This window comes from Scyliorhinus canicula, unplaced genomic scaffold (assembly GCF_902713615.1).
Source record: "Scyliorhinus canicula unplaced genomic scaffold, sScyCan1.1, whole genome shotgun sequence".
In the NCBI taxonomy this organism is placed as follows: Eukaryota; Metazoa; Chordata; class Chondrichthyes; order Carcharhiniformes; family Scyliorhinidae; genus Scyliorhinus; species Scyliorhinus canicula.
This window is the reverse complement of record NW_024055740.1, coordinates 171,523-191,419: the sequence shown is the minus strand read 5'-3', so window position 1 is coordinate 191,419 and position 19,897 is coordinate 171,523. Positions and strand designations below refer to the sequence as shown.

Genomic DNA, 19,897 nt, shown 5'->3' with positions numbered 1-19,897 from the left:
CACGATCCCTGTCTGTTCCTGCAAAATGTCTGAGGCTGAAGCAAACTGTTCACAACAATGGTGAAATATTTCACCCCCAGATGAGCTCCCAAATATGTATCCACATCATCATCAAGATCACCTATTTTGTAACGTTTCTCTGAAAAGTCTTAATGTTTTATTCTGTTCAAGGCACAATATAAATACGAATTATTGTCACAGCTCTGGATATGTATCATTGTTCTGCACCATAAACATTTTATAAAATGTTGCCCCCAACAATGATGGCGACTGAGCATGCGCTCTGCTCCAATAAAGATATGCTGGGCGCGCGTACGCATTGCTGCGAGTACGCAATTAAAAATGTGTGCGCATGCGCATTCCTGCTAGTGCGAAACAAAGATGGTGGCTGCTTCGTCCCGTCTGTGAGAAAGCTGCAGCCTCCGCTCAGGTCACCGGGTACCGGTAGGTTATTTTTCCCGGTTTCCTGTTTCTATCATATGTTTAGGAAGTGTGCCTCACGACCGGGCTGATCCCACTGACCTGCCATTCCGATTGTGAATCGGAGAAAGAACCTTCTTCACGTCGCCATTAATCACACTGCGCATGCTTCACTCAGCCCAGTCCCGCCCACCCATTCACTGTGATTGGTTGGAGGACCAGCTGCTTCCGAACAGGCCTCCGGTCCCGCCCCTCTGCTTCCATTGGTCCGGAGATGCCGTCAATCATTCCCCGGGCATTGTGAGGTTTCAAAAACAAAGGAAATTACAGCACAGGCCCTTCGGCCCTCCCAGCCTGCACCGATCCAGATCCTTTATCTAAACCTGTTGCCTATTTTCCACGGTCTACTTCTCTCTGTTCCCCAGCCCTTCATATATCTGTCCAGATGCATCTTAAATGATGCTCTCGTACCGGTCTCGACCAGCTCCGCTGGCAAAGCATTCCAGGCACCCACCACCCTCTGTGTAAAAAAACTTTCCCCGCACATCTCCTTTAAACTTTTCCCCTCTCACCTTGAAAATCGTGACCCCTTGTAATTGACACCCCCACTCTTGGAAAAAGCTTGTTGCTATCCACCCTGTCCATACCTCTCATAATTTTGTAGACCTCAATTAGTTCTCCCCTCAACCTCCGTCTTTCCAATGAAAACAGTCCTATCTACTCAACCTTTCTTCATAGCTAGCACCCTCCATACCAGGCAACATCCTGGTGAACCTCCTCTACACCCTCTCTACAGCATCCACATCCTTCTAGTAATGTGGCGACCAGAACTGCATGCAGTATTCCAAATGTGGCCTAACCAAAATCCGATACAACTGTAACATGACCTGCCGACTGTTATATTCAATACCCCGTCCGATGAAGGCAAGCATGCTGTATATATTCTTGACCACTCTATCGACCTGCGTTGCCACCTTCAGGGTTCAATGGACCTGAACTCTCAGATCTCTCTGTACATCAATTTTCCCCAGGACTCTTCCATTCACCAAGAGCAAGTCTGCTCTTGAGTTAGATCTTCCAAAATGCATCACCTCGCATTTGCCTGGATTGAACTCCATCTGCCATTTCTCTGCCCAACTCTCCAATCTATCTATATTTTGCTGTATGAGGTGAGAAGTCCATCAGAGTCAGCATGGTTTTGTGAAAGGTAAATCGTGTTTGAATCATTTGTTAAAGTTCTTCGAAGGTGTCACAAGCCAAATGAATAATGGGGGTACTGTCGATGTATTTGGACTTCCAAAATACATTTGATAAGGTGCTGCACAAAAGGTAATAAACAAGGTAAGATCCCATGGGAATGACAGGCAATGTAATATATCTTTTTTAGTGTCACAAGTAGGCTGACATTAACACTGCAATGAAGTTACTGTGAAAAACCCCCGAGTCGCCACATTCTGGCGCCTGTTCGGGTACACGGAGGGAGAATTTGGAATGTCCAATTCGCCTAACAGCACGTCTTTTGGGACTTGTAGGAGAATGCCAGAGCGCCCGGAGGAAAACCACGCAGACACGGTGAGAACGTATGGACTCCGCACAGCGACCCAAGCCGAGAGTGGAACCCAGGTCCCTGGCACTGAGAAGCAACAGTGCTAACCACTGTGCTATTGTGCCATCCTTAAAATAAAGAGTAGGCACCACTGGATTTCGAACCCAGGATCTCCTGTTAACTAGTCAGGCGCTTGAACCAAATTCTCCCAAATTCTATCGCTTGGATAAAGGATTGGCTAACCAACCGACAGTAGAGTGAGGATTAATCTGTCTTTTTCTGGTCGGCAAGCTGTAACCAGTGATGTGCCTCAGGGTTTGGCCCTCGGGCCCCATCTATTTACAACCTATATTAATGATTATGGGACAGATAGAATATACAATATCCAAATTTGTAGATAACACTGAAATGGGTGGGAAAACAAGTTGCAGTGGGGAAATATGAAATAAACTAATGGATTTGCATAGGTTGGGTGAGTGGGCCAAAATTGAATAAAAAGGCAACTTATTATCTAAATGAAGAGAAACTTCAAAATGCTTTTGTGCAGCGGGATCTTGGTGTCCTCCCATCCATTCTTCTCACCCACTTCCCAACCCCCTTCCATCCACTGACTCTGTCAACACCTGCTGCTACCTTGGGACAGCGGGCAGAATAATCAAATAATCACCCGAGTTATCGGGTGGCACAGTAACACAATGGTTAGCACTGTTGCTTCACGGCGCCAGGGACCTGGGTTCGATTCCCAGCTTGGGTCACTGTCTGTGCAGAGTCTGCACGTTCTCCCTGTGTCTGCGTGTGTTTCTTTAAAGTGCTCCGGTTTTCTCCCACAAGTCCTGAAAGACGTGCTTGTTAGGTGAATTGAACATCCTGAATTCTCCCTCGGTGTAACCGAACAGATGCCGGAGTGTGGTGACTAGGGGATTTTCACAGTAACTTCATTGCAGTGTTAAGCCTACTTGTGCCACTAATAAAGATTATTATTATTCTGTTTATTTCAAGGAGGGTGGAGTCTAATAGCAAAGTGGTGTTTCTGCAACTGTACAAGCAGCCAGTGAGGCCACATTTAGAACACTACAGTCTTGATCACCTTCTTCAAGGAACGATGGGGGTCTGCCAAATGAGGAAAGAATTCTCTCAAACTGGTGAATCTTGGAATTATTTACCCCAGGTAACGTGGAGGCCGAGTCCTTGATCAGTTGCAAGGCTGAGATTGATATGTTTTTAATCGGTTGGGGAATAGAGAGAAGGTAGGAAAGTGGACTTAGTGAGTGTTAGATCAGCCGTGATCTCATTAAATGGTGGAGCAGTTCAAAGGCTGAATGGCTGACTCCTGTCCCTATTGCTTCTGGTCTGTTCTGTTTGTCGGTAAAGATTTCCAGAATCTGTGTGACTGGAGAAGCACTGAGATATATAAAATCCTGGTTAGACATTTTGTTTAAAATGCTGGAAATCTTCAGCATAACGGGCAGCGTCTGAAAATGAATGAAAATGAAATGAAAATCGCTTATTGTCACGAGTAGGCTTCAAATGAAATTACTGTGAAAAGCCCCTAGTCGCCACATTCCGGCACCTGTCCGGGGAGGCTGGTACGGGAGGCTGGTCTGTGGAGAGAAACAGAGTTAATGTTTCAGGTCAGCATGATCTTTCATCAGATCAAGAACAGTGTGTTCCCATTAGGGACAAAGGGGTAATCTGTGTGTGGAGCCAGAGGATATTGGTCAGCTGTTGAACGAATACTTCACATCTGTCTTCACCCAAGAGAATGAGGAGATAGATATGGAACTCGGACAGGGAGACTGAGGTTTCTGAGCAAATTGACGTGGGGAGTGACATGGTGTTGGCAGGCTTAAAAGTGGACAAATCTCCAAGTCTGGATGAACTGTGTCCCTGGATGCTGTGAGAAATGAGGGAGGAGACTGCAGGAGCTCTGTCCCAAATTTTTAATTCCTTTCTGGCCACGGAGAGGTGCCAGAGGACTGGAGATCAGCTAATGTGGTCTTACCTTAAGAAAGGTTGTTGAGATAAGCCAGGAAACTACAGACTAGTTAGTCTCACGTCAGTGGTAGGGAAAACATTGGAGAAAATTCAGAAGGACAGACTTATCTTCACTTGGAGGGCAAGATTTGATCAGGAATAGTCAGCGTGGCTTGTTAGACGGAGGTTATGCCTAACAAATTTTGAATTGATTTTTTATGTGACTGGCTGTGCAGATGAGGGAAGTGCAGTTGATGCAGTTTGCTGGATTTCAGCAAAGCTTTTGACAAGATCCCAAACGAGAGACATTATAAAGAAGGCAAAAGCACATGGGATAGAGGTAACATGATGGGGTGGATTCAGAATTGGCTTAGCTGTAGGAGACAGAGGGTGGTGACAGACGGCTGCTTTAGTGACTGGAAGCCAGTGACCAGCGGCACACCACAGGGATCCAGCAGAGTGAGAATGGAGGGAGTGTGTGGGATGGAGATTTGCAGCTTTCGGAAAATAAGAGAGGAAAAATTGTTCCATACGAACTAGAATTATCTGTTCTGAGTTTCTATCCTGTACTGACAGCGAGGAATTTTCTAAATTGTTTTTACAGGATATTAGATGAGGAAGAATTACAGACAGAAGTCTCAAACGTCACGTCTCGATCTGACAGTCACTCAATTCCCTGGAACCTGAATATCATCGGCCTTTGAATCTAGAAGAAATGTTTGTCCGAACTGTCAGCTTCTAAAGGTTTCAAACATCAGTGTGACTGGAAAAGCAGCGAGACCCACAACACACACCCGAGTGAGAGTGTTCCTGACTGTGGAAAGAGTTTTAACCAGTTACACAGCCTGAAGAAACATCATACCATTTACAGCGGGTAAAGACCGTACCCGTGTTTTGTGTGTGGACGAGGCTTCAACTGATCATCGAACCTGGAGAGTTACAAGTTGACTTGCACTATGGAGAAACCGTGGAAATGTGGGGACTGTGGGAAGGGATTCAAAGCTCCGTCTGAGCTGGAAATACATCGACGCAGTCACACTGGAGAGAGGCCGTTCACCTGCTCTGACTGTGGGAAGGGGTTCAGTGATTCATCCAACCTGCTGATGCACGAGCGAGTTCACAGCGGGGTGAGGCCATACACCTGCTGTGATTGTGGGAAGGGGTTCAGTCGATCGTCCAACCTTCAGTCACACCAGCGGGTTCACACTGGTGAGAGGCCATTCACCTGCTCTGAATGTGGGAAGGCGTTCACTCTGTTATCCCATTTGCAGTCACACCAGAGAGTTCACACTGGGGAGAAGCCTTTCACCTGCTCCCAGTGTGACAAAGGATTTACTAATTCATCCAATCTACAGAAACACCAGCGGGTTCACACGGGGCAGAGGCCATTCACCTGCTCTCAGTGTGGGAAGGGATTCACTCAGTTAACCCACTTACTGGCACACAAGCCGGTTCACACTGGAGAGAGGCCGTTCACCTGCTCTGAATGTGGGAAGGGATTTGTTCAGTTATCCAAGCTGCTGATACACCAGCGAGTTCACAATGGGGAGAGGCCGTTCACTTGTTCTGACTGTGGGAAGGGATTCACTCAGTCCTCCACCCTGCTCTCTCACCAGCGAATTCACACCGGGGAGAGACCATTCACCTGCCCTGCCTGTGGAAAGGGATTCCGAGATTCATCCACCCTGTTGAAACACCAGCGTGTTCACACTGGGGAGAGGCCATTCCTCTGCTCTCAATGTGGGAAGGGATTCACTCAGTCATCTAGCCTGCTGACACATCAGAGAGTTCACACTGGGGAGAGACCATTCATCTGTTCTGTTTGTGGGAAGGGATTCACACAGTCAGCCAACCTGCAGACACATCAGCGAGTTCACAAGCAATTACAAGGGCTGGATTCTGCTGTTACTGCTCCTGTTAATCGCATCCAGGGTTGACATTCTGACATTTGGTGAAGTGGGAGGGTTTCTTTCTGCTGGACTGGCCCGTCTCCCGACATAGCTTCCAGTGGGCTGATGTTGAGTCTTAAGAGCACATTCCCACTGAAATGATCCACAAAAGCTGATGAAGGACACTTATTTCATCCTGTATAGGGTTCAGTTCTGGGTGACTGCCTGTGTGGAGTTTGCACCTTCTCCCCGTGTCAGCGTGGTTTTCTCCCGGTGATCCAGATTCTTCCCACAGTCCACAGATGTGCAGGTTAGGTGGATTGGCCACTCTTTTGAGGTCCACCAACCATGCCAAATTGCCTCTTAAGTGTCCAAGGATGTGCAGGTTAGGTGATTGGCCATTCTAAATTGCCCATTTGTGCCAATGTGTAGGTTTGGTTATTGGGATAGGATGGGTGAGTTGACTTGGGTGGAGTGCTCTTTCAGAGGGTCGATGCAGACTCGATGGGCCAGATGGCTATGAGGAGGATGCAGAGATGCTTCAGCAGGATTTGGACAGGCGGAGTGAGTGGCACATGCATGGCAGATTCAGTATAATGTGGATGTCCACTTCAGTAGCAAAAATAGGAAGGCAGATTATTATTTGAATGGGTGTAATTTGAGAGAGGTGGATACTCAGCGCGGCCTGTGTCCTCGTGCATCAGTCACTGAAAGTAAGCGCACAGGTACAGCAGGCAGGAAAGAAGGCAAATGGTATGATGGCCTTCATAACGGGAGGAATGGAGATGTTTTACTGCAGTTTTATAGGGCATTGGTGAGGACACACCTGGAGTATTTTGTTCAGTTTGGTGTCCTTATCTGAGGAAGGATGTTCTTGCAATGGAGGGAGTGCAGTGAATGTTTACCAGGCTGATTCCTGGGATGGTGGGACTGTCATATGAGGAGAGACTAAATCGGTTAGGATTATATTTATTGGAGTTTAGAAGAGTGAGAGGGGATCTCATCGAAAATTCTAAAAGGATTAGACAGGGTAGATTCAGAAAGAATGTTCCCGATGGTGGGGGAGTCCAGAACTAGGGGTCATAGTTTGAGGATAAGGGGGAACATTTTCAAACTGAGGTGAAGAGAAAATTCTTCATCCAGAGAGTGGGGAATCTGGAATTCGCTACCACAAAAATTGTTGAGGCCAAAACATAGTGTAATTTCAAGAAGGAATTAGATATTGCTCTTGGGGCTTGAGGGACAAAGGGATCTGGGGGGGGGGGGGAAAGCGGGACCAGGGTATTGAACTTGGTGATCAGCTATGAACAGAATGAATGGTGGAGCAGGCTCAAAGGGCCTGTTTTACTGCAATTGTATAGGGCCTCCTGCTGCTTCTATTTTCTATGTTTCTATGTCAATAGAATGGTATGTTGGCCTTCACAGTGGGAGGAATAGAGATGTTCCCTACCAGTACAGGTGGATCTAAAATCAATACATTTATCTATGTTCCATTGAGTTTGCAGCCAGTTGGCTCCATTGGTCTGTGTCAGTATTTATGCTCCACATGATCCTCCACCCACCCCTCTTCATCCCCCCCCCCCCATCAGCATCTCCTATTCCTTTCTCCCTCATGTCTGTATCCAGATTCCCCTTCAATGTATTCATGCTGTTCACCTCAACCACACTCTGTGGTGGTGAGTTCCACATTCTCACCACTCACTGGGTAAAGAGGTTTCTGCTGAAATTCCTATTGAATTATTGAACCTCCTCATAATCTTCCATTAGGTCACTTTTCAGTTTTCTCTTTTCTAGAGGAAAGCAGTCCCAGTCTTTCCTAAGATTAAATGCGCTGTTCTCGTATATTCTTGGAATCTTTGTTGCTCCTTTTCCAGAGTCTCTATTTCCTTTTTCTAAATGGAGATCACCAATGTTGACGGTGCTCCCAGTGTCGTCTAGCCCTGGATCTAAACAAGTTGAACATAACTCCCTGCTTTTCAATTCGATCCCTCTGGAATGGAACCCTATATATGGGCCCCACACTAGGAAAGATGTGATGTTCTCAGAGAGAGTGCGGAGGAGATTTATGAGAATAGTACCAGGGATGAGGGACTTCAATGAGGGGGGAGAGACTGGAGCAGCTGCAATTGTTGTTTTCAGATCAGTCATGAGATCCGAGGAGGCCATTCAGCCTATTGATTCCCTGTTGGCTCCCTGGAGCAAACTAGTCAGTCCCATCTATCCCTGTAGCCCTGCAAGTTTAGATCCCGAGATGCCCATTCGGTTTCCATTTGAAATCTTCCATTGTCTTCATTCCCACCCTCCTCACTGGCAGCGAGTTACAGGTCATTACCATTCCCTGCATCAAAATATTCTCCCTCACATTCCCTCTGCATCTTTTACCCAAAACCTGAAATCTTTCTCCCCCTTGTCCTTGTCCCTTCAGCTAATGGGAACAACTTTTCTTTATCCACCTTATCGAAACCTGTCATAATCTTGTCCACCTCTATCAACTCTCCCCTCAACCTCCTTTGCGAAAAGGTGAACAACCCCAGCCTGACATCGACCATAAAGAACAAACCGAATATGTTAATGTCTGAAATCACATAGGAACGTTTATTTTCTGTTTTAAAGATATTGTGAATATATTGTCCTGGACAATAAATGAATTGGAATACTTTACCACGGGTGTGTCTGAATGGAATGTTTCAATCTGGTATCCACCTACTTTCCAGTGAAAGTCTGGAATGCGTCGATGGGATGAATGAGTTGATCACTTTCTCTTGGAAATATTTCCATCCTTGCCCATGAATTTTGTTTTAAAGAAATCCACATTTGAAAGCCCGGCCACTATGTTAAATATCAGCACTGTAACAGGGAAATAAGAAAGACGGACACTCACTTTGGTCTTTTCATCAACACATCTGAGTTAAGAGTGTGTGACATGATTTTGGTACACTGGTGTGAGTGTGTAGATATCATTTGTTACATGTGAAAAATAGCAAGTGTAAATTTACGGTGAAATGGGCTGAAGAGCGGGTCCCAAACACACACAGCTACTTGAGACACAGCAGGAGATGAAATGGTAGAGGAATTGTGTTTCGGAACCATGAGGCCATGTTGCAGTTGTACAAAACTCTGGTGTGGCCGCATTTCGAGTATTGTGTGCAGTTCTGGTCGCCACATTATAGGAAGGATGTAGAAGCATTGGAAAGGGTACAGAGGAGATTTACAAGAATGTTGCCTGGTATGGAGGGAAGATCGTATGAGGAAAGGCTGAAGGACTTGAGGCTGTTTTCGTTAGAGAGAAGAAGGTTAAGAGGTGACTTAATTGATGCATACAAGATGATCAGAGGATTAGATAGGGTGGACAGTGAGAGCCTTTTTCCTCGGATGGTGATGTCCAGCACGAGGGGACATAGCTTTAAATTGAGGGGAGATAGATATAGGACAGATGTCAGAGGTAGGTTCTTTACTCAGAGAGTAGTAAGGGCGTGGAATGCCCTGCCTGCAACAGTAGTGGACTCGCCAACATTAAACGCATTCAAATGGTCATTGGATTGGCATATGGACGATAAGGGAATAGTGTAGAGGGACTTTAGAGGGGTTTCACAGGACGGCGCAACATCGAGGGCCAAAGGGCCTGTACTGCGCTGTAATGTTCTATGTTAATGTGACCAAGGGATTGAGACAATATTGTGACAGCATCAAAGCATTGACACACACTCCAGAGAGAAACTGACTTTAAAACAACCAATGGAAATGGTGCTTCTCCCCAGAGTGTAATGGTAATGCTGCTGCACTTTGATACTACTGCTCAGACATTAGACTGTCAACTCTTATTTATACTGAATAAAAGCTAACCACTGCCACCAATAAGGGCTATCACTGTGAATCATTTCAGAGTTTGGGGAAGTGGGGGTGTTAGGGGTCAATATAAATTAGGAGCAGGAGTCGACCATTCGTCCCCTCGATCCTGCTCCTCCATTCAATGAAATCAGGGCTAATGTGATTGTGGTCTCAACTCCACTTTCCTTCTCCATCCTTTCATTCTGTTGTCAATCAAGAATCGATCAAATTCAGCCTTAAAGCAGATTCAATGGCCCCACCTCCAGCCCTCGGGAAGAAAGATTCATAAACCCACAGTCATCAGGGGGCACAATTATCAGCATCTTAAATGGGAGACCCCTTATTTGTAAATGGTGTCCCCTAGTTCTAGTCTCTGCCACAAGGGGAAACATTCTCTCTGTCAATTCCACTCAGCGTCTCCTGTGTTTAAATAAGATCATCTCTCATTCTTCTAAACTGCAATGGATACAGGCCCAACCTGTCAAACCTTTCCTCAGAGGATAACCCCCTCATTCCAGGAATCCAGAGTCAACCATCTCTCTACTGCTTCTAATGCACTTATCTCATTTCTGAAATAAGGAGACCCAAACGGTACACAGTGCTCTAAATATGGTCTCACGAAGGCCCTGTACAACTGCAGCAAAACATCCCCACTTTTATATTCCATTTCCTTTGCAATTTACAATATTCCATTGACCTTCCTAATCACTTGGTGTACCTGCAGACTAACTTGCGATTCCAGGACACCCGATCCCTCTGTATCTCCGAGTTCTGCAATCTCTCCCCATTTAAGTAATATTGTTTTATTTAATACTTCCTGACAAAGTGGACAATTCACATTTTCCAAAGTTATGCTCCATCTGCCAGGTTTTTGCCACCCGCTTAACCTATTTGTAGTCAGAGTACTTAAATCCACTTCACAAATTGCTGTCCGACCTGTCTTTGAGGCATCAGAAAATTTAGCCGCAGATATTCAATCCCATCATCCAACACATTCATACAGATTGTAAATGGTTGGGAGCCCAGCACTGATCCTGGTGACATTCCACTTGTCAAATTTTATCCACCCAGAAATGACCCATTTATACCTACTGGCTGCTTCCTGTTCGCCCACCAATCCTCTATCCATGCTGATATGTTGACCCCACGCCATGAGTTCTTACTTTGTGTAATAACTTGATGTGACACCTTGGGAAATGATAAAAGCACATCTACAGGTTCCCCTTTATTGACATCCCTTGTTACCTCCTCAAAGAATCTTAATAAATTAGTCAATCACGATTGATTTCATGAACCCATTTTCAATCACTGTCAAAAGAAAAATCAGATTTCCTCTACCCATCTGGTTCCTTTGCCAGTTACCTTAGACGGACTCACTTTCTGTTAAAGAGCCTGTCAACCCCTGTCACCCACTTTCCCGAAAGTGAACAAATTTAATCAGGAAAAGTCCAACAAATTCAAATAGTTTACTGTTAAAAGTTTATTGATAAAGCAGAACATGGTTAAAAAAAAACTAACAGAAAATTACTTGAGGATCAAAGACAACCAGAGTAACAGGATGTTCACAATGTTCTGGACCCAAATGGTTTCCCTTCAGCTCCTTTGTACCCTGTTCCCGTGACTCCCCGCTTTGGACACGGGGGCACTGAACCCTGGGGGTCACATCACCGTCAGCCCCGGTCACCCCCCCCTCGCCCCGGTCACCCCCCCTCACCCCGAACCCTGATTGGTTGGATGTCCAGTTCCCTGTCAGTCCTCCAGCACCTTCCTGTCTCTATTAGCGACGCCCATGGCAGTTTCCCAACTGGGGAACAGGCCCCGTTATTCTCAGCTAAATTCAGCCCTCAGCTCCATCACCTGGCTGTCATTGACACGAGCAATAGAGACAGAAAGGTGCCCGAGGCTCAAAGAGGAAGACAAAACTTGTGGATTTGGACCCCCATAAAGGTCAGCAACGTCTTCAAAAAAATCAAATTCCCAGTCAACAAATTAAAGGATCACACGGCGGGACTTCAAGTCTTATGATTTTAATGCAACAAACAAACGAGAAGCTACTTTAACTCGGAAACCTACATATTAAACTATAAACTAGAACGTTGCCCGTTTGCACAATCTAAAACCACACTCCACGATTATAGTTACCCGGCCCTATAAGTCGAAACTTAATTGTCTCAGAACCTGTCCAAGGTGATGATTCATTCCTGAGGATTTATGTCCGTTCTTCGACCAAGACACCGAGAGACAAAGGGAGAATAGAATAGAATGTGAACGAGCAAAATACATCAAAATGGACTGCAAAAGTTTATATGGCTACGTAAAAAGGAAACGTTTGGCTCAGTTAAAAGTTTTGTCTGTTCCAGACAGAGTCAGGAGAATTTAGAATGAAGAATAGAGATCTCTATAGCCACCTCGTTCAACACTCTGGGATGTAGATCATCAGCTTTTGGGGATTTATTCACTTTCAACCCCATTAATTTCTCCAGTGCTACCTTTTCACTAATTCTCATCTCTTACTGTTCCTTGGTTCTCTGGTGTTTCGGGGACAATTTCTGTATCTTCCTCTGTGAAGACAGACACACATTGTTTAGTTTCTCTGCCATTTCCTTACTCCCCATTATAAACTCTCCTGTCTCTGCCTGGAATGGACCCACATTGGTCTTTGCTAATCTTTTCCTTTTCACATTCCTGTAGAAGCTTTTCCAGTCGGTTTTTATGTTTCTCACCAGTTTGCTCTCATCAGTTTCTTGGTCCTCCTTTGCTGAATTTTAATGGATCTCATGGAATCTTTTAACTTTCCTTGTTAGCCACGGTTACATCATTTTTCCTGTTAGATTTTTGTTCCTTAAAGGAATCTATATTTGTTGTATATGTGTGAAATAAAAGTTGCAAAAATCCCAGAGGACCATAGGCTGCTCTCCCCTTTGACAGAGAGAGAGCTGACTGAGGGTAATTTAATCCGAGGGTCAGCACACCTCAGGCGAGGGGCCTGGTTGAGAAGGGGGGGGGGGGGCTTCGTGAATAAACTCAGCCAGTACGGGAGTTGAATCCTCTCTGTTGGCCTCGCTCTGCATCACAAACCAGCCGTCCAGCCAACTGAGCAAACCAACCCCCTGATAAATATGTAATAATTCCTTAAATATTAGGTAGTCCCTGTACCAATTAGTTTCCCAGTCAACCTGACAACTTGCCCCTCATACACTGATAGTTTTCTTCTGTGAGGACATCCAGATAAATTAAACAAAGGAACCATGTAACCACCAGGGCCCATCTCCATGGCAACGTGGCTTTGCGGGCGGGCGGGGGGATTCCAAACAGAAATGGAAACTAAATATCTCCACAATTCCAAACACCCTTTCACTCTGAGATCCTTGTGCAATTTGAAGCCAGGTATTAGCAACAAAGCTCAAACAGCATCAGCCCACTGGAGGCAAAGTGGTGAGACCGGCCAGTCCAGCAGAAAGAAACCCTTCGACCATCCCCACTGACCACCTGTCAGAATGAACTAAATGTAGTTCTGGGTGCGGAGCAGAAACAATAACAGCAGAATCCAACCCCTGTAATCAATTGTGAAATTGTTGGTGTCACAGCAGGTGTGGTGAAATATGCAGTCCCGTCTAACATTGAGAGGTGAATGGTCTCTCCCCAGTGTGAACTCGCTGGTGTCTCCGCAGGGTGGATAACTGAGTAAATCCTTTCCCACACTGGGAGCAGGTGAATGGCCTCTCCCCAGTGTGAACTCGCTGGTGTGTCTGCAGGTGAGTTAACCGAGTGAATCCCTTCCCACACCGAGAGCAGGTGAATGGCCTCTCCCCAGTCTGAACTCGCTGGTGTGTCTGCAGGTGAGTTAACTGACTGAATCCCTTCCCACACTGAGAGCAGGTGAAAGGCCTCTCCCCAGAGTGAACTCGCTGGTGTGTCTGCAGGGTGGATAATTGACTAAATCCTTTCCCACACTTGGAGCAGGTGAATGGCCTCTCCCCTGTGTGAACTCGCTGGTGGCTCCGCAGGTGGGAAATGTGAGTAAATCCTTTCCCACACTGAGAGCAGGTGAATGGCCTCTCCCCAGTGTGAACTCGCTGATGTGTCTGCAGATTGAATAAATTACTGAATCCCTTCCCACATTGAGAGCAGGTGAATGGTCTCTCCCCAGTGTGAACTCGCTGGTGTGACTGCAGGTTGGATAACTGAGTGAACCCCTTCCCACACTGGGAGCAGGTGAACACCCTCTCCCCAGTGTGAACTCGCTGATGCTTCCACAGGCCGGATGAATCACTGAATCCCTTCCCACACTGAGAGCAGGTGAATGGCCTCTCCCCAGTGTGAACTCGCTGGTGTGTCTGCAGGCTGGATAACTAAGTGAATCCCTTCCCACACCGAGAGCAGGTGAACGGCCTCTCGCCAGTGTGACTGCGTATATGAATCTCCACCTGAGATGGGGCTTGGAATCCCTTCCCACAGTCCTCACATTTCCACGGTTTCTCCATGTTTTGGGCCTCCTCGTGTCTCTCTAGACTGGATGATCAGTTGAAGCCTCATCCACACACACAACACGAGTACGGTCTTTACACGCTGTGAATAGTGTGATGTTTTTTTAGGCTGTGTAACTGGTTAAAGCTCTTTCCACAGTCAGTTCATTGGAACACTCTCACTCGGGTGTGTGTTGTGTGGGTCTCGGTGCTTTTCCAGTCACACTGATGTTTGAAATCTTTAGCTGACAGTTCCGGTAAACATTTCATTTCTTGATTCAAAGGCCGATGATATTCAGGTTCTAAGGAATCGAGTGACTATCAGGTCGAGACGTGTCTTTTGAGATTTCTGTCTGTAATTCCTCCTTGTCTAATATCCTGTAAAAACAATTTACAAAATTCATCACTGTCAGTACAGGGTAGAAACAGACAATTCTAGTTTCTATGTCACATTTTTTTCTCTCTCTTATTCCCCGAAAGCTGCAAATTTCCATCCCACACACTCTCCCTCCATTCTCACTCTGCTGTATCTAATATTCACCCTCCCAATTCTCCTGAAGGTGCTGATTAATGTTGATTGACAGATCCAAACTCACAGCTTCCTGTCCAGGAGATCAGAACAAATATGAGCTGCAGTCAGCCATTCGGCCCATCAAACCTGAACCATTCAATGAGATCATTGGCCGATCTACCTCATCACCATTTTCCCACGCTAGCTTCATGTCCCTTGACCTCTTGAATATCTAGAAACCTATCAGTCCGTGGCTTGAAAATACTCGATGACTGAAGCTCTAGAATCCTCGGAGGTAGAGAATTCCAAAACCTTCACCACATCCTCGAATAAAGAAATCCCATCTCATCTCAGCTTTCTCTCCATTTACCTGCCAGTTCCCCATAACCCTCCACAACCTCAATCAGAAATCTGTCTGTGGCTGTGGGGGGGGGGGGGGGGGGGGGGGGGGGGTGTCAGGCATGTGATATGGGTGGGGGAGTAGCTGCCTTACCACAGGTTCTGGTGCCACTAAACTATAATCTGACAGTCATCCTGATTGCCTGGCACTCATCTACCTAATCCTTGCATTAATATTTGTTATCGTGTTCCTGGAAGACTCGGGGTTTGGTCTGGTAGGATTATGCTGGAAAAAGTGAAGAAATCATCGATAAACAGCGCAGGTGGATTCAGCGGGGATGGAGCCGCCTTTTCAACATGGCTGCCTGACCCTCAGGAGGTCTCTCGACCCCCCACTCTCCGGGGCTCTCTGGGAGGTGGCGAAAATGATGACTGCCGACATTATCCGTGGTTTTGACCAGAGGCTGAGTGTGCTGACTCAATATCTGTGAACTCATGCGGCCCAGTTGCAAAACACCATGAAGAGGCTCGATGATCCGGTGGAGAGAATCCTGAACATTCAGCAAGATGCCTCCGTATTCAATCCTTTGAAAACCAGCCAAGGAGGTGCTGGAGGACTTGGAAGACCGAGGGTCGGAGAAAGAACATCCGAGCCATTGGCCTGTCGGATGGTCATCATAGAATTTACAGTGCAGGAGATCACTCGGCCCATTGAGTCTACGCCTTGGAAACAGCACACCACCCACGCCCATAACCCATCCCCGTATCACAGTGACCCCACCTAACCTTTTATTTGGGCACTAAGGGAAACTTATCATGGCCAATCTACCTAACCTGCACATCTTTGATCTCTGGGAAGAAACCGGAGTACCCGGAGTAAACCTACGCAGACACGGGGAGAACATGCAGATTCCAGAGAGACAGTGACCCAAGCCAGGAATCAAACCTGGGACCCTGGAGCATTGAAGCAACTGTGCTAACCACTGTGCTACCGTGCTGCCCATAAATGATGTTATTTTCTGTCCATTTAGTGTGGAGGGTAAGACTCCCGTTAGGTTCTTCAAGGACCGACTGCCACGTTTTCTCAAGCTGGATGTAAAGCCTGGGCGTTTCAAATTAGAAACGTGCATTGGTCTTTGAGTCCGAGGGATAGTTTTCATCCCAGGCCTGTAATAATTCGCTTCCACAACTTGAAAGTATGTCCTGGAGAGGGAACGGCGAGGTAGCACCTAGCTCCAGGAAGGAGTGAGGATTTACTTCTTCAAGGACTTTTCGGCAGCAACACAAACAAAACATCGAGGCTTCGATGAAGTTCAAATGCAGCTCAAGGCTGTGGGGAGTGAATTACGTCAGGCTTTATCCTGAGACCCGAAAAATGGTATCCAACAACTCCGTCAAGTCTTTCAATAATCCAACTATTGCCTTGACCTTTATTAAATCCATGAAGGGCCAGGATCTGGAGGGATGGTTTACAGCTCGGACTAACTCAGGTTCTAATCCAGACTCTTTCCCTGTCATGGTGTTGTCTGAATTTCAGAATCACAGAAATACACATAGGGACAGGAATAAGCCATTCAGCCCCTCGAGTCTGTCCTGCCATTTAGTGGGATCAGACTGATCTGTGACCTAACGCCATATCCATTAATACCTTTGCTCAACAAAACTCACATTTAAACTTAACAACTGTTCCAGCTTCACCTGCTGTTTGTGGGAGAGAGTTCCAACCCTCTCCCACCCTGTGTGTGAAGAAGTTCTTCCTAACATCTCTCCTGAACGGTCCAGCCCTGATTTTTAGACAATGATCCCTAGTTTTAGCATCTCCAACCAGTGGAAATAGGTGATCTTTATCGACCCTGTCTTTCCCTGTTAATATCTTAAATACTTCAATTAGATCACACCCTAAATGTCCAAATTCCAGCAAATACAGGCCTAATTTGTGGTTAAAACTTTGGGTCAGAGCCACTGCAATCTCTCCCTCATGTCCCACAGCATCCTGGGACACAATTCGTCCAGAGCTAGTAATCTAATAATCTTATGGGTGGCATGGTAGCACAGCGGGTAGCACTGTTGCTTCACAGCACCAGGGACCTGGGTTCGATTTCGCACTTGGTTCACTGTCTGTGGGGAGTCTATGTTCTCTCTGTGTTTGCGTGGGGTTTTTCCGGGTGCTCCGGTTTCCACCCACAAGTCCCGAAAGATGAGCTTGTTAGGTGAATTGGACATTCTGAATTCTCACTCTGTCTACCCGAACAGGCGCCGGAGTGTGACGACTGGGGGATTTTCATCGTAACTTCATTGCAGTGTTAATGTCAGCCTACTTGTGGCAATAATTTTTTTTTTTTTATAAATGTTTTTTATTCAGTTTTCATGTTTTATATTGAACAAATTACAAATTGTTAGAGAGAGAAAAAAAAACACGCAAAAATTAACATATATATTTACAGGTGAGCATCTTCGTAGTAATAACTGTGACCTCCCCCTCTTTGCCGGCATACATATTTTACATTCCCCAACATGTTTATTGGCATTTATTTAGTTTGGTTTTGGGCCTTAGCTAGCCATCAAACCCCCGTAATGAGCCCGTAGCCCCCCCCCCCCCCTCCCCGCCGGCTACCTTCCCCCGACTATTCTTCCTCTTGTCCGTTGGCCACAAACAGGTCCCGGAACAATTGCATGAATGGCTCCCACGTTCTGTGGAAACCGTCGTCCGACCCTCGGATGGCGAATTTGATTTTCTCCATTTGGAGAGAATCCGAGAGGTCGGACAGCCAGTCTGCAGCTCTGGGCGGTGCTGTTGACCGCCAGCCAAACAGGATTCTACGGCGGGCGATCAGGGAGGCAAAGGCAAGGGCGTCCACCCTCCTCCCCAGGAATAGATCTGGCTGGTCTGAAACCCCGAAGACCGCCACTATCGGGCATGGCTCCACCCTCACCCCCACCACTTTGGACATAGCCTCGAAGAAGGCTGTCCAGTATTCCACAAGTCTGGGGCAAGACCAGAACATGTGGGCGTGGTTGGCCGGGCCTCTTTGGCACCGCTCACATCTGTCCTCCACCTCCGGGAAGAACCTACTCATACGGTTTCTCGTTAAGTGGGCTCTATGTACCACTTTTAGTTGCGTCAGGCTGAGCCTTGCGCACGTGGAGGTGGAGTTGACCCTATGCAGTGCTTCGCTCCAGAGTCCCCACCCTATCTCCATCCCCAGGTCGTCCTCCCATTTCCTTCTTGTTGCGTCCAGTACGGTGTCGTCCCTATCTACCAGTCGGCCATACATGTCACTACAGTTCCCTTTCTCTAGGATACTTGCGTCCAGTAGGTCTTCCAGTAGTGTCTGTCGTGGCGGTTGTGGGTACGTCCTTGTCTCCTTTCGTAGGAAGTTTTTGAGCTGCAGGTACCGTAGCTCGTTCCCCCCAGCTAGCTGAAATTTCTCTGTCAGTTCGTCCGGTGTTGCGATCCTGTCGTCCGTGTATAGGTCCCTGACTGTCAGTGTCCCCCTGTCCTGTCTCCACCTTTTGAAGGTGGCGTCAGTCAGTGCTGGTTTGAACCTATGGTTGTTGCAGATGGGAGCCTTGTCCGACATTTTGTTCAGGCCAAATTGCTGCCGCAGTTGGTTCCAGGATTGGAGGGTGGCTGTCACCACTGGGCTGCTGGAGTGTTTTTTGGGTGGGGATGGGAGTGCTGCCGTGGCGAGGGCCCGGAGGGAGGTCCCCATGCAGGAGGCCTCCTCCGCACGCACCCACTCGGCTTCTGGCTCCTGGATCCATCCCCTTACTCGCTCGGCTGTTGCCGCCCAGTGGTAGAATTGTAGATTCGGGAGGGCTAGCCCCCCCCTGGATTTTGTTTTCTGTAGGACCTTCTTTGGGATCCTAGCATTTTTACCCCCCCCATACGAACGCCATGATAAGTTTGTCCAGCGCTATGAAGAAGGCCTTGGGGATGTAGATCGGAATGGATCTAAACAGGAAGAGGAACCTGGGCAATACGTTCATTTTGATCGTCTGGACTCTTCCTGCGAGGGAGAGTGGGAGTGTGTTCCATCTTTGCAGGTCCTTTTTTACTTCCTCCGCCAGGCTGGTGAGGTTCCATTTGTGGATCCCTTTCCAGTCATGGGCTATTTGGATCCCCAGGTAGCGGAATTTATGTCGGGCTTACTTGTGACAATAATAAAGATTATTATGAATGGGCCAAAAGGCCTCTATCTGTGCTGTAAAGAGGGGGAATGAATGAGAAGGACTTTACAGAGAAACTGCCAAAGCCAGAACATTCACCAGCTCTAAGGACACACCTTAGCTCCCTTTCCAATCTGAAAGCAGCCTGAGCTGGATTTACATTCCCCTTAATTCATCATTGCTGGGTGATAATCCTGTACTTCTTTACCTCACACCACTGTGACAGCACCTTCACTACACAGACTGCAGCAACTGACCAAACATCACCTTCCCAGTTATTCCTGAAGGCACCGCCTTCCCAACCTGGCCCCTTGCCTGAGGTGTGGTGATCCTCAGGTCACATCACCGCCGGTCAGCTTTTTGTCCCGGGACCAGGCCCTGGTCACAGCCGCCATCTTGGGGAAGCAGAGCGCATGCGCTGGCGTCTTGGGATGCAACAACTGGTGGGCGGAACCTGAAGGTTTCTGTTCCCAGCCGGGTCCTAGCGCCCCAAGATCGCTTATATTGTAACAGGTTTTTTAAATGTTTCACCCACTCCCAGGCTGAAGCTGCTGTTTGTAGCCTGGAGGTGTCTGTGGATCACGTATACATTTAGTGTGAGAGGCTGCAGCCTCTATATAGCTACCTGAAGGGGGTTATACAACGGTTGATTACATTTCGTGGACCTTTCCCGTCCATTATCAGGATGTTTGTGTGATATTTCCTGACCCTCAGCGTGATATTTCTTTATTTAAAATACAGTTCAGCAGCAGGC

The 19,897-nt window shown here is 47.0% G+C and overlaps 1 protein-coding gene and 1 long non-coding RNA gene across 2 annotated transcripts; one reads left to right on the top strand and one right to left on the bottom strand.

Annotated features, from left to right (window-relative positions):
• The first annotated feature begins 369 nt into the window (after positions 1 to 369).
• On the top strand, positions 370 to 6,133 carry LOC119960816 (gastrula zinc finger protein XlCGF8.2DB-like). Its single transcript, XM_038788413.1, has 3 exons — positions 370 to 444; positions 2,966 to 3,134; positions 4,545 to 6,133. The coding sequence occupies exon 3, from the start codon at positions 4,897 to 4,899 to the stop codon at positions 5,875 to 5,877; it is 981 nt and encodes a 326-aa protein (XP_038644341.1). The 5' UTR covers positions 370 to 444; positions 2,966 to 3,134; positions 4,545 to 4,896; the 3' UTR covers positions 5,878 to 6,133.
• A 5,535-nt stretch (positions 6,134 to 11,668) lies between these two features.
• LOC119960812 lies at positions 11,669 to 19,518 on the bottom strand. Its single transcript, XR_005459523.1, has 3 exons — positions 19,352 to 19,518; positions 14,085 to 14,501; positions 11,669 to 12,218 (listed from the first exon to the last, which is right to left on the bottom strand). It is a non-coding gene; the product is annotated as an uncharacterized LOC119960812 (long non-coding RNA).
• Between the last annotated feature and the right edge of the window lie 379 nt (positions 19,519 to 19,897).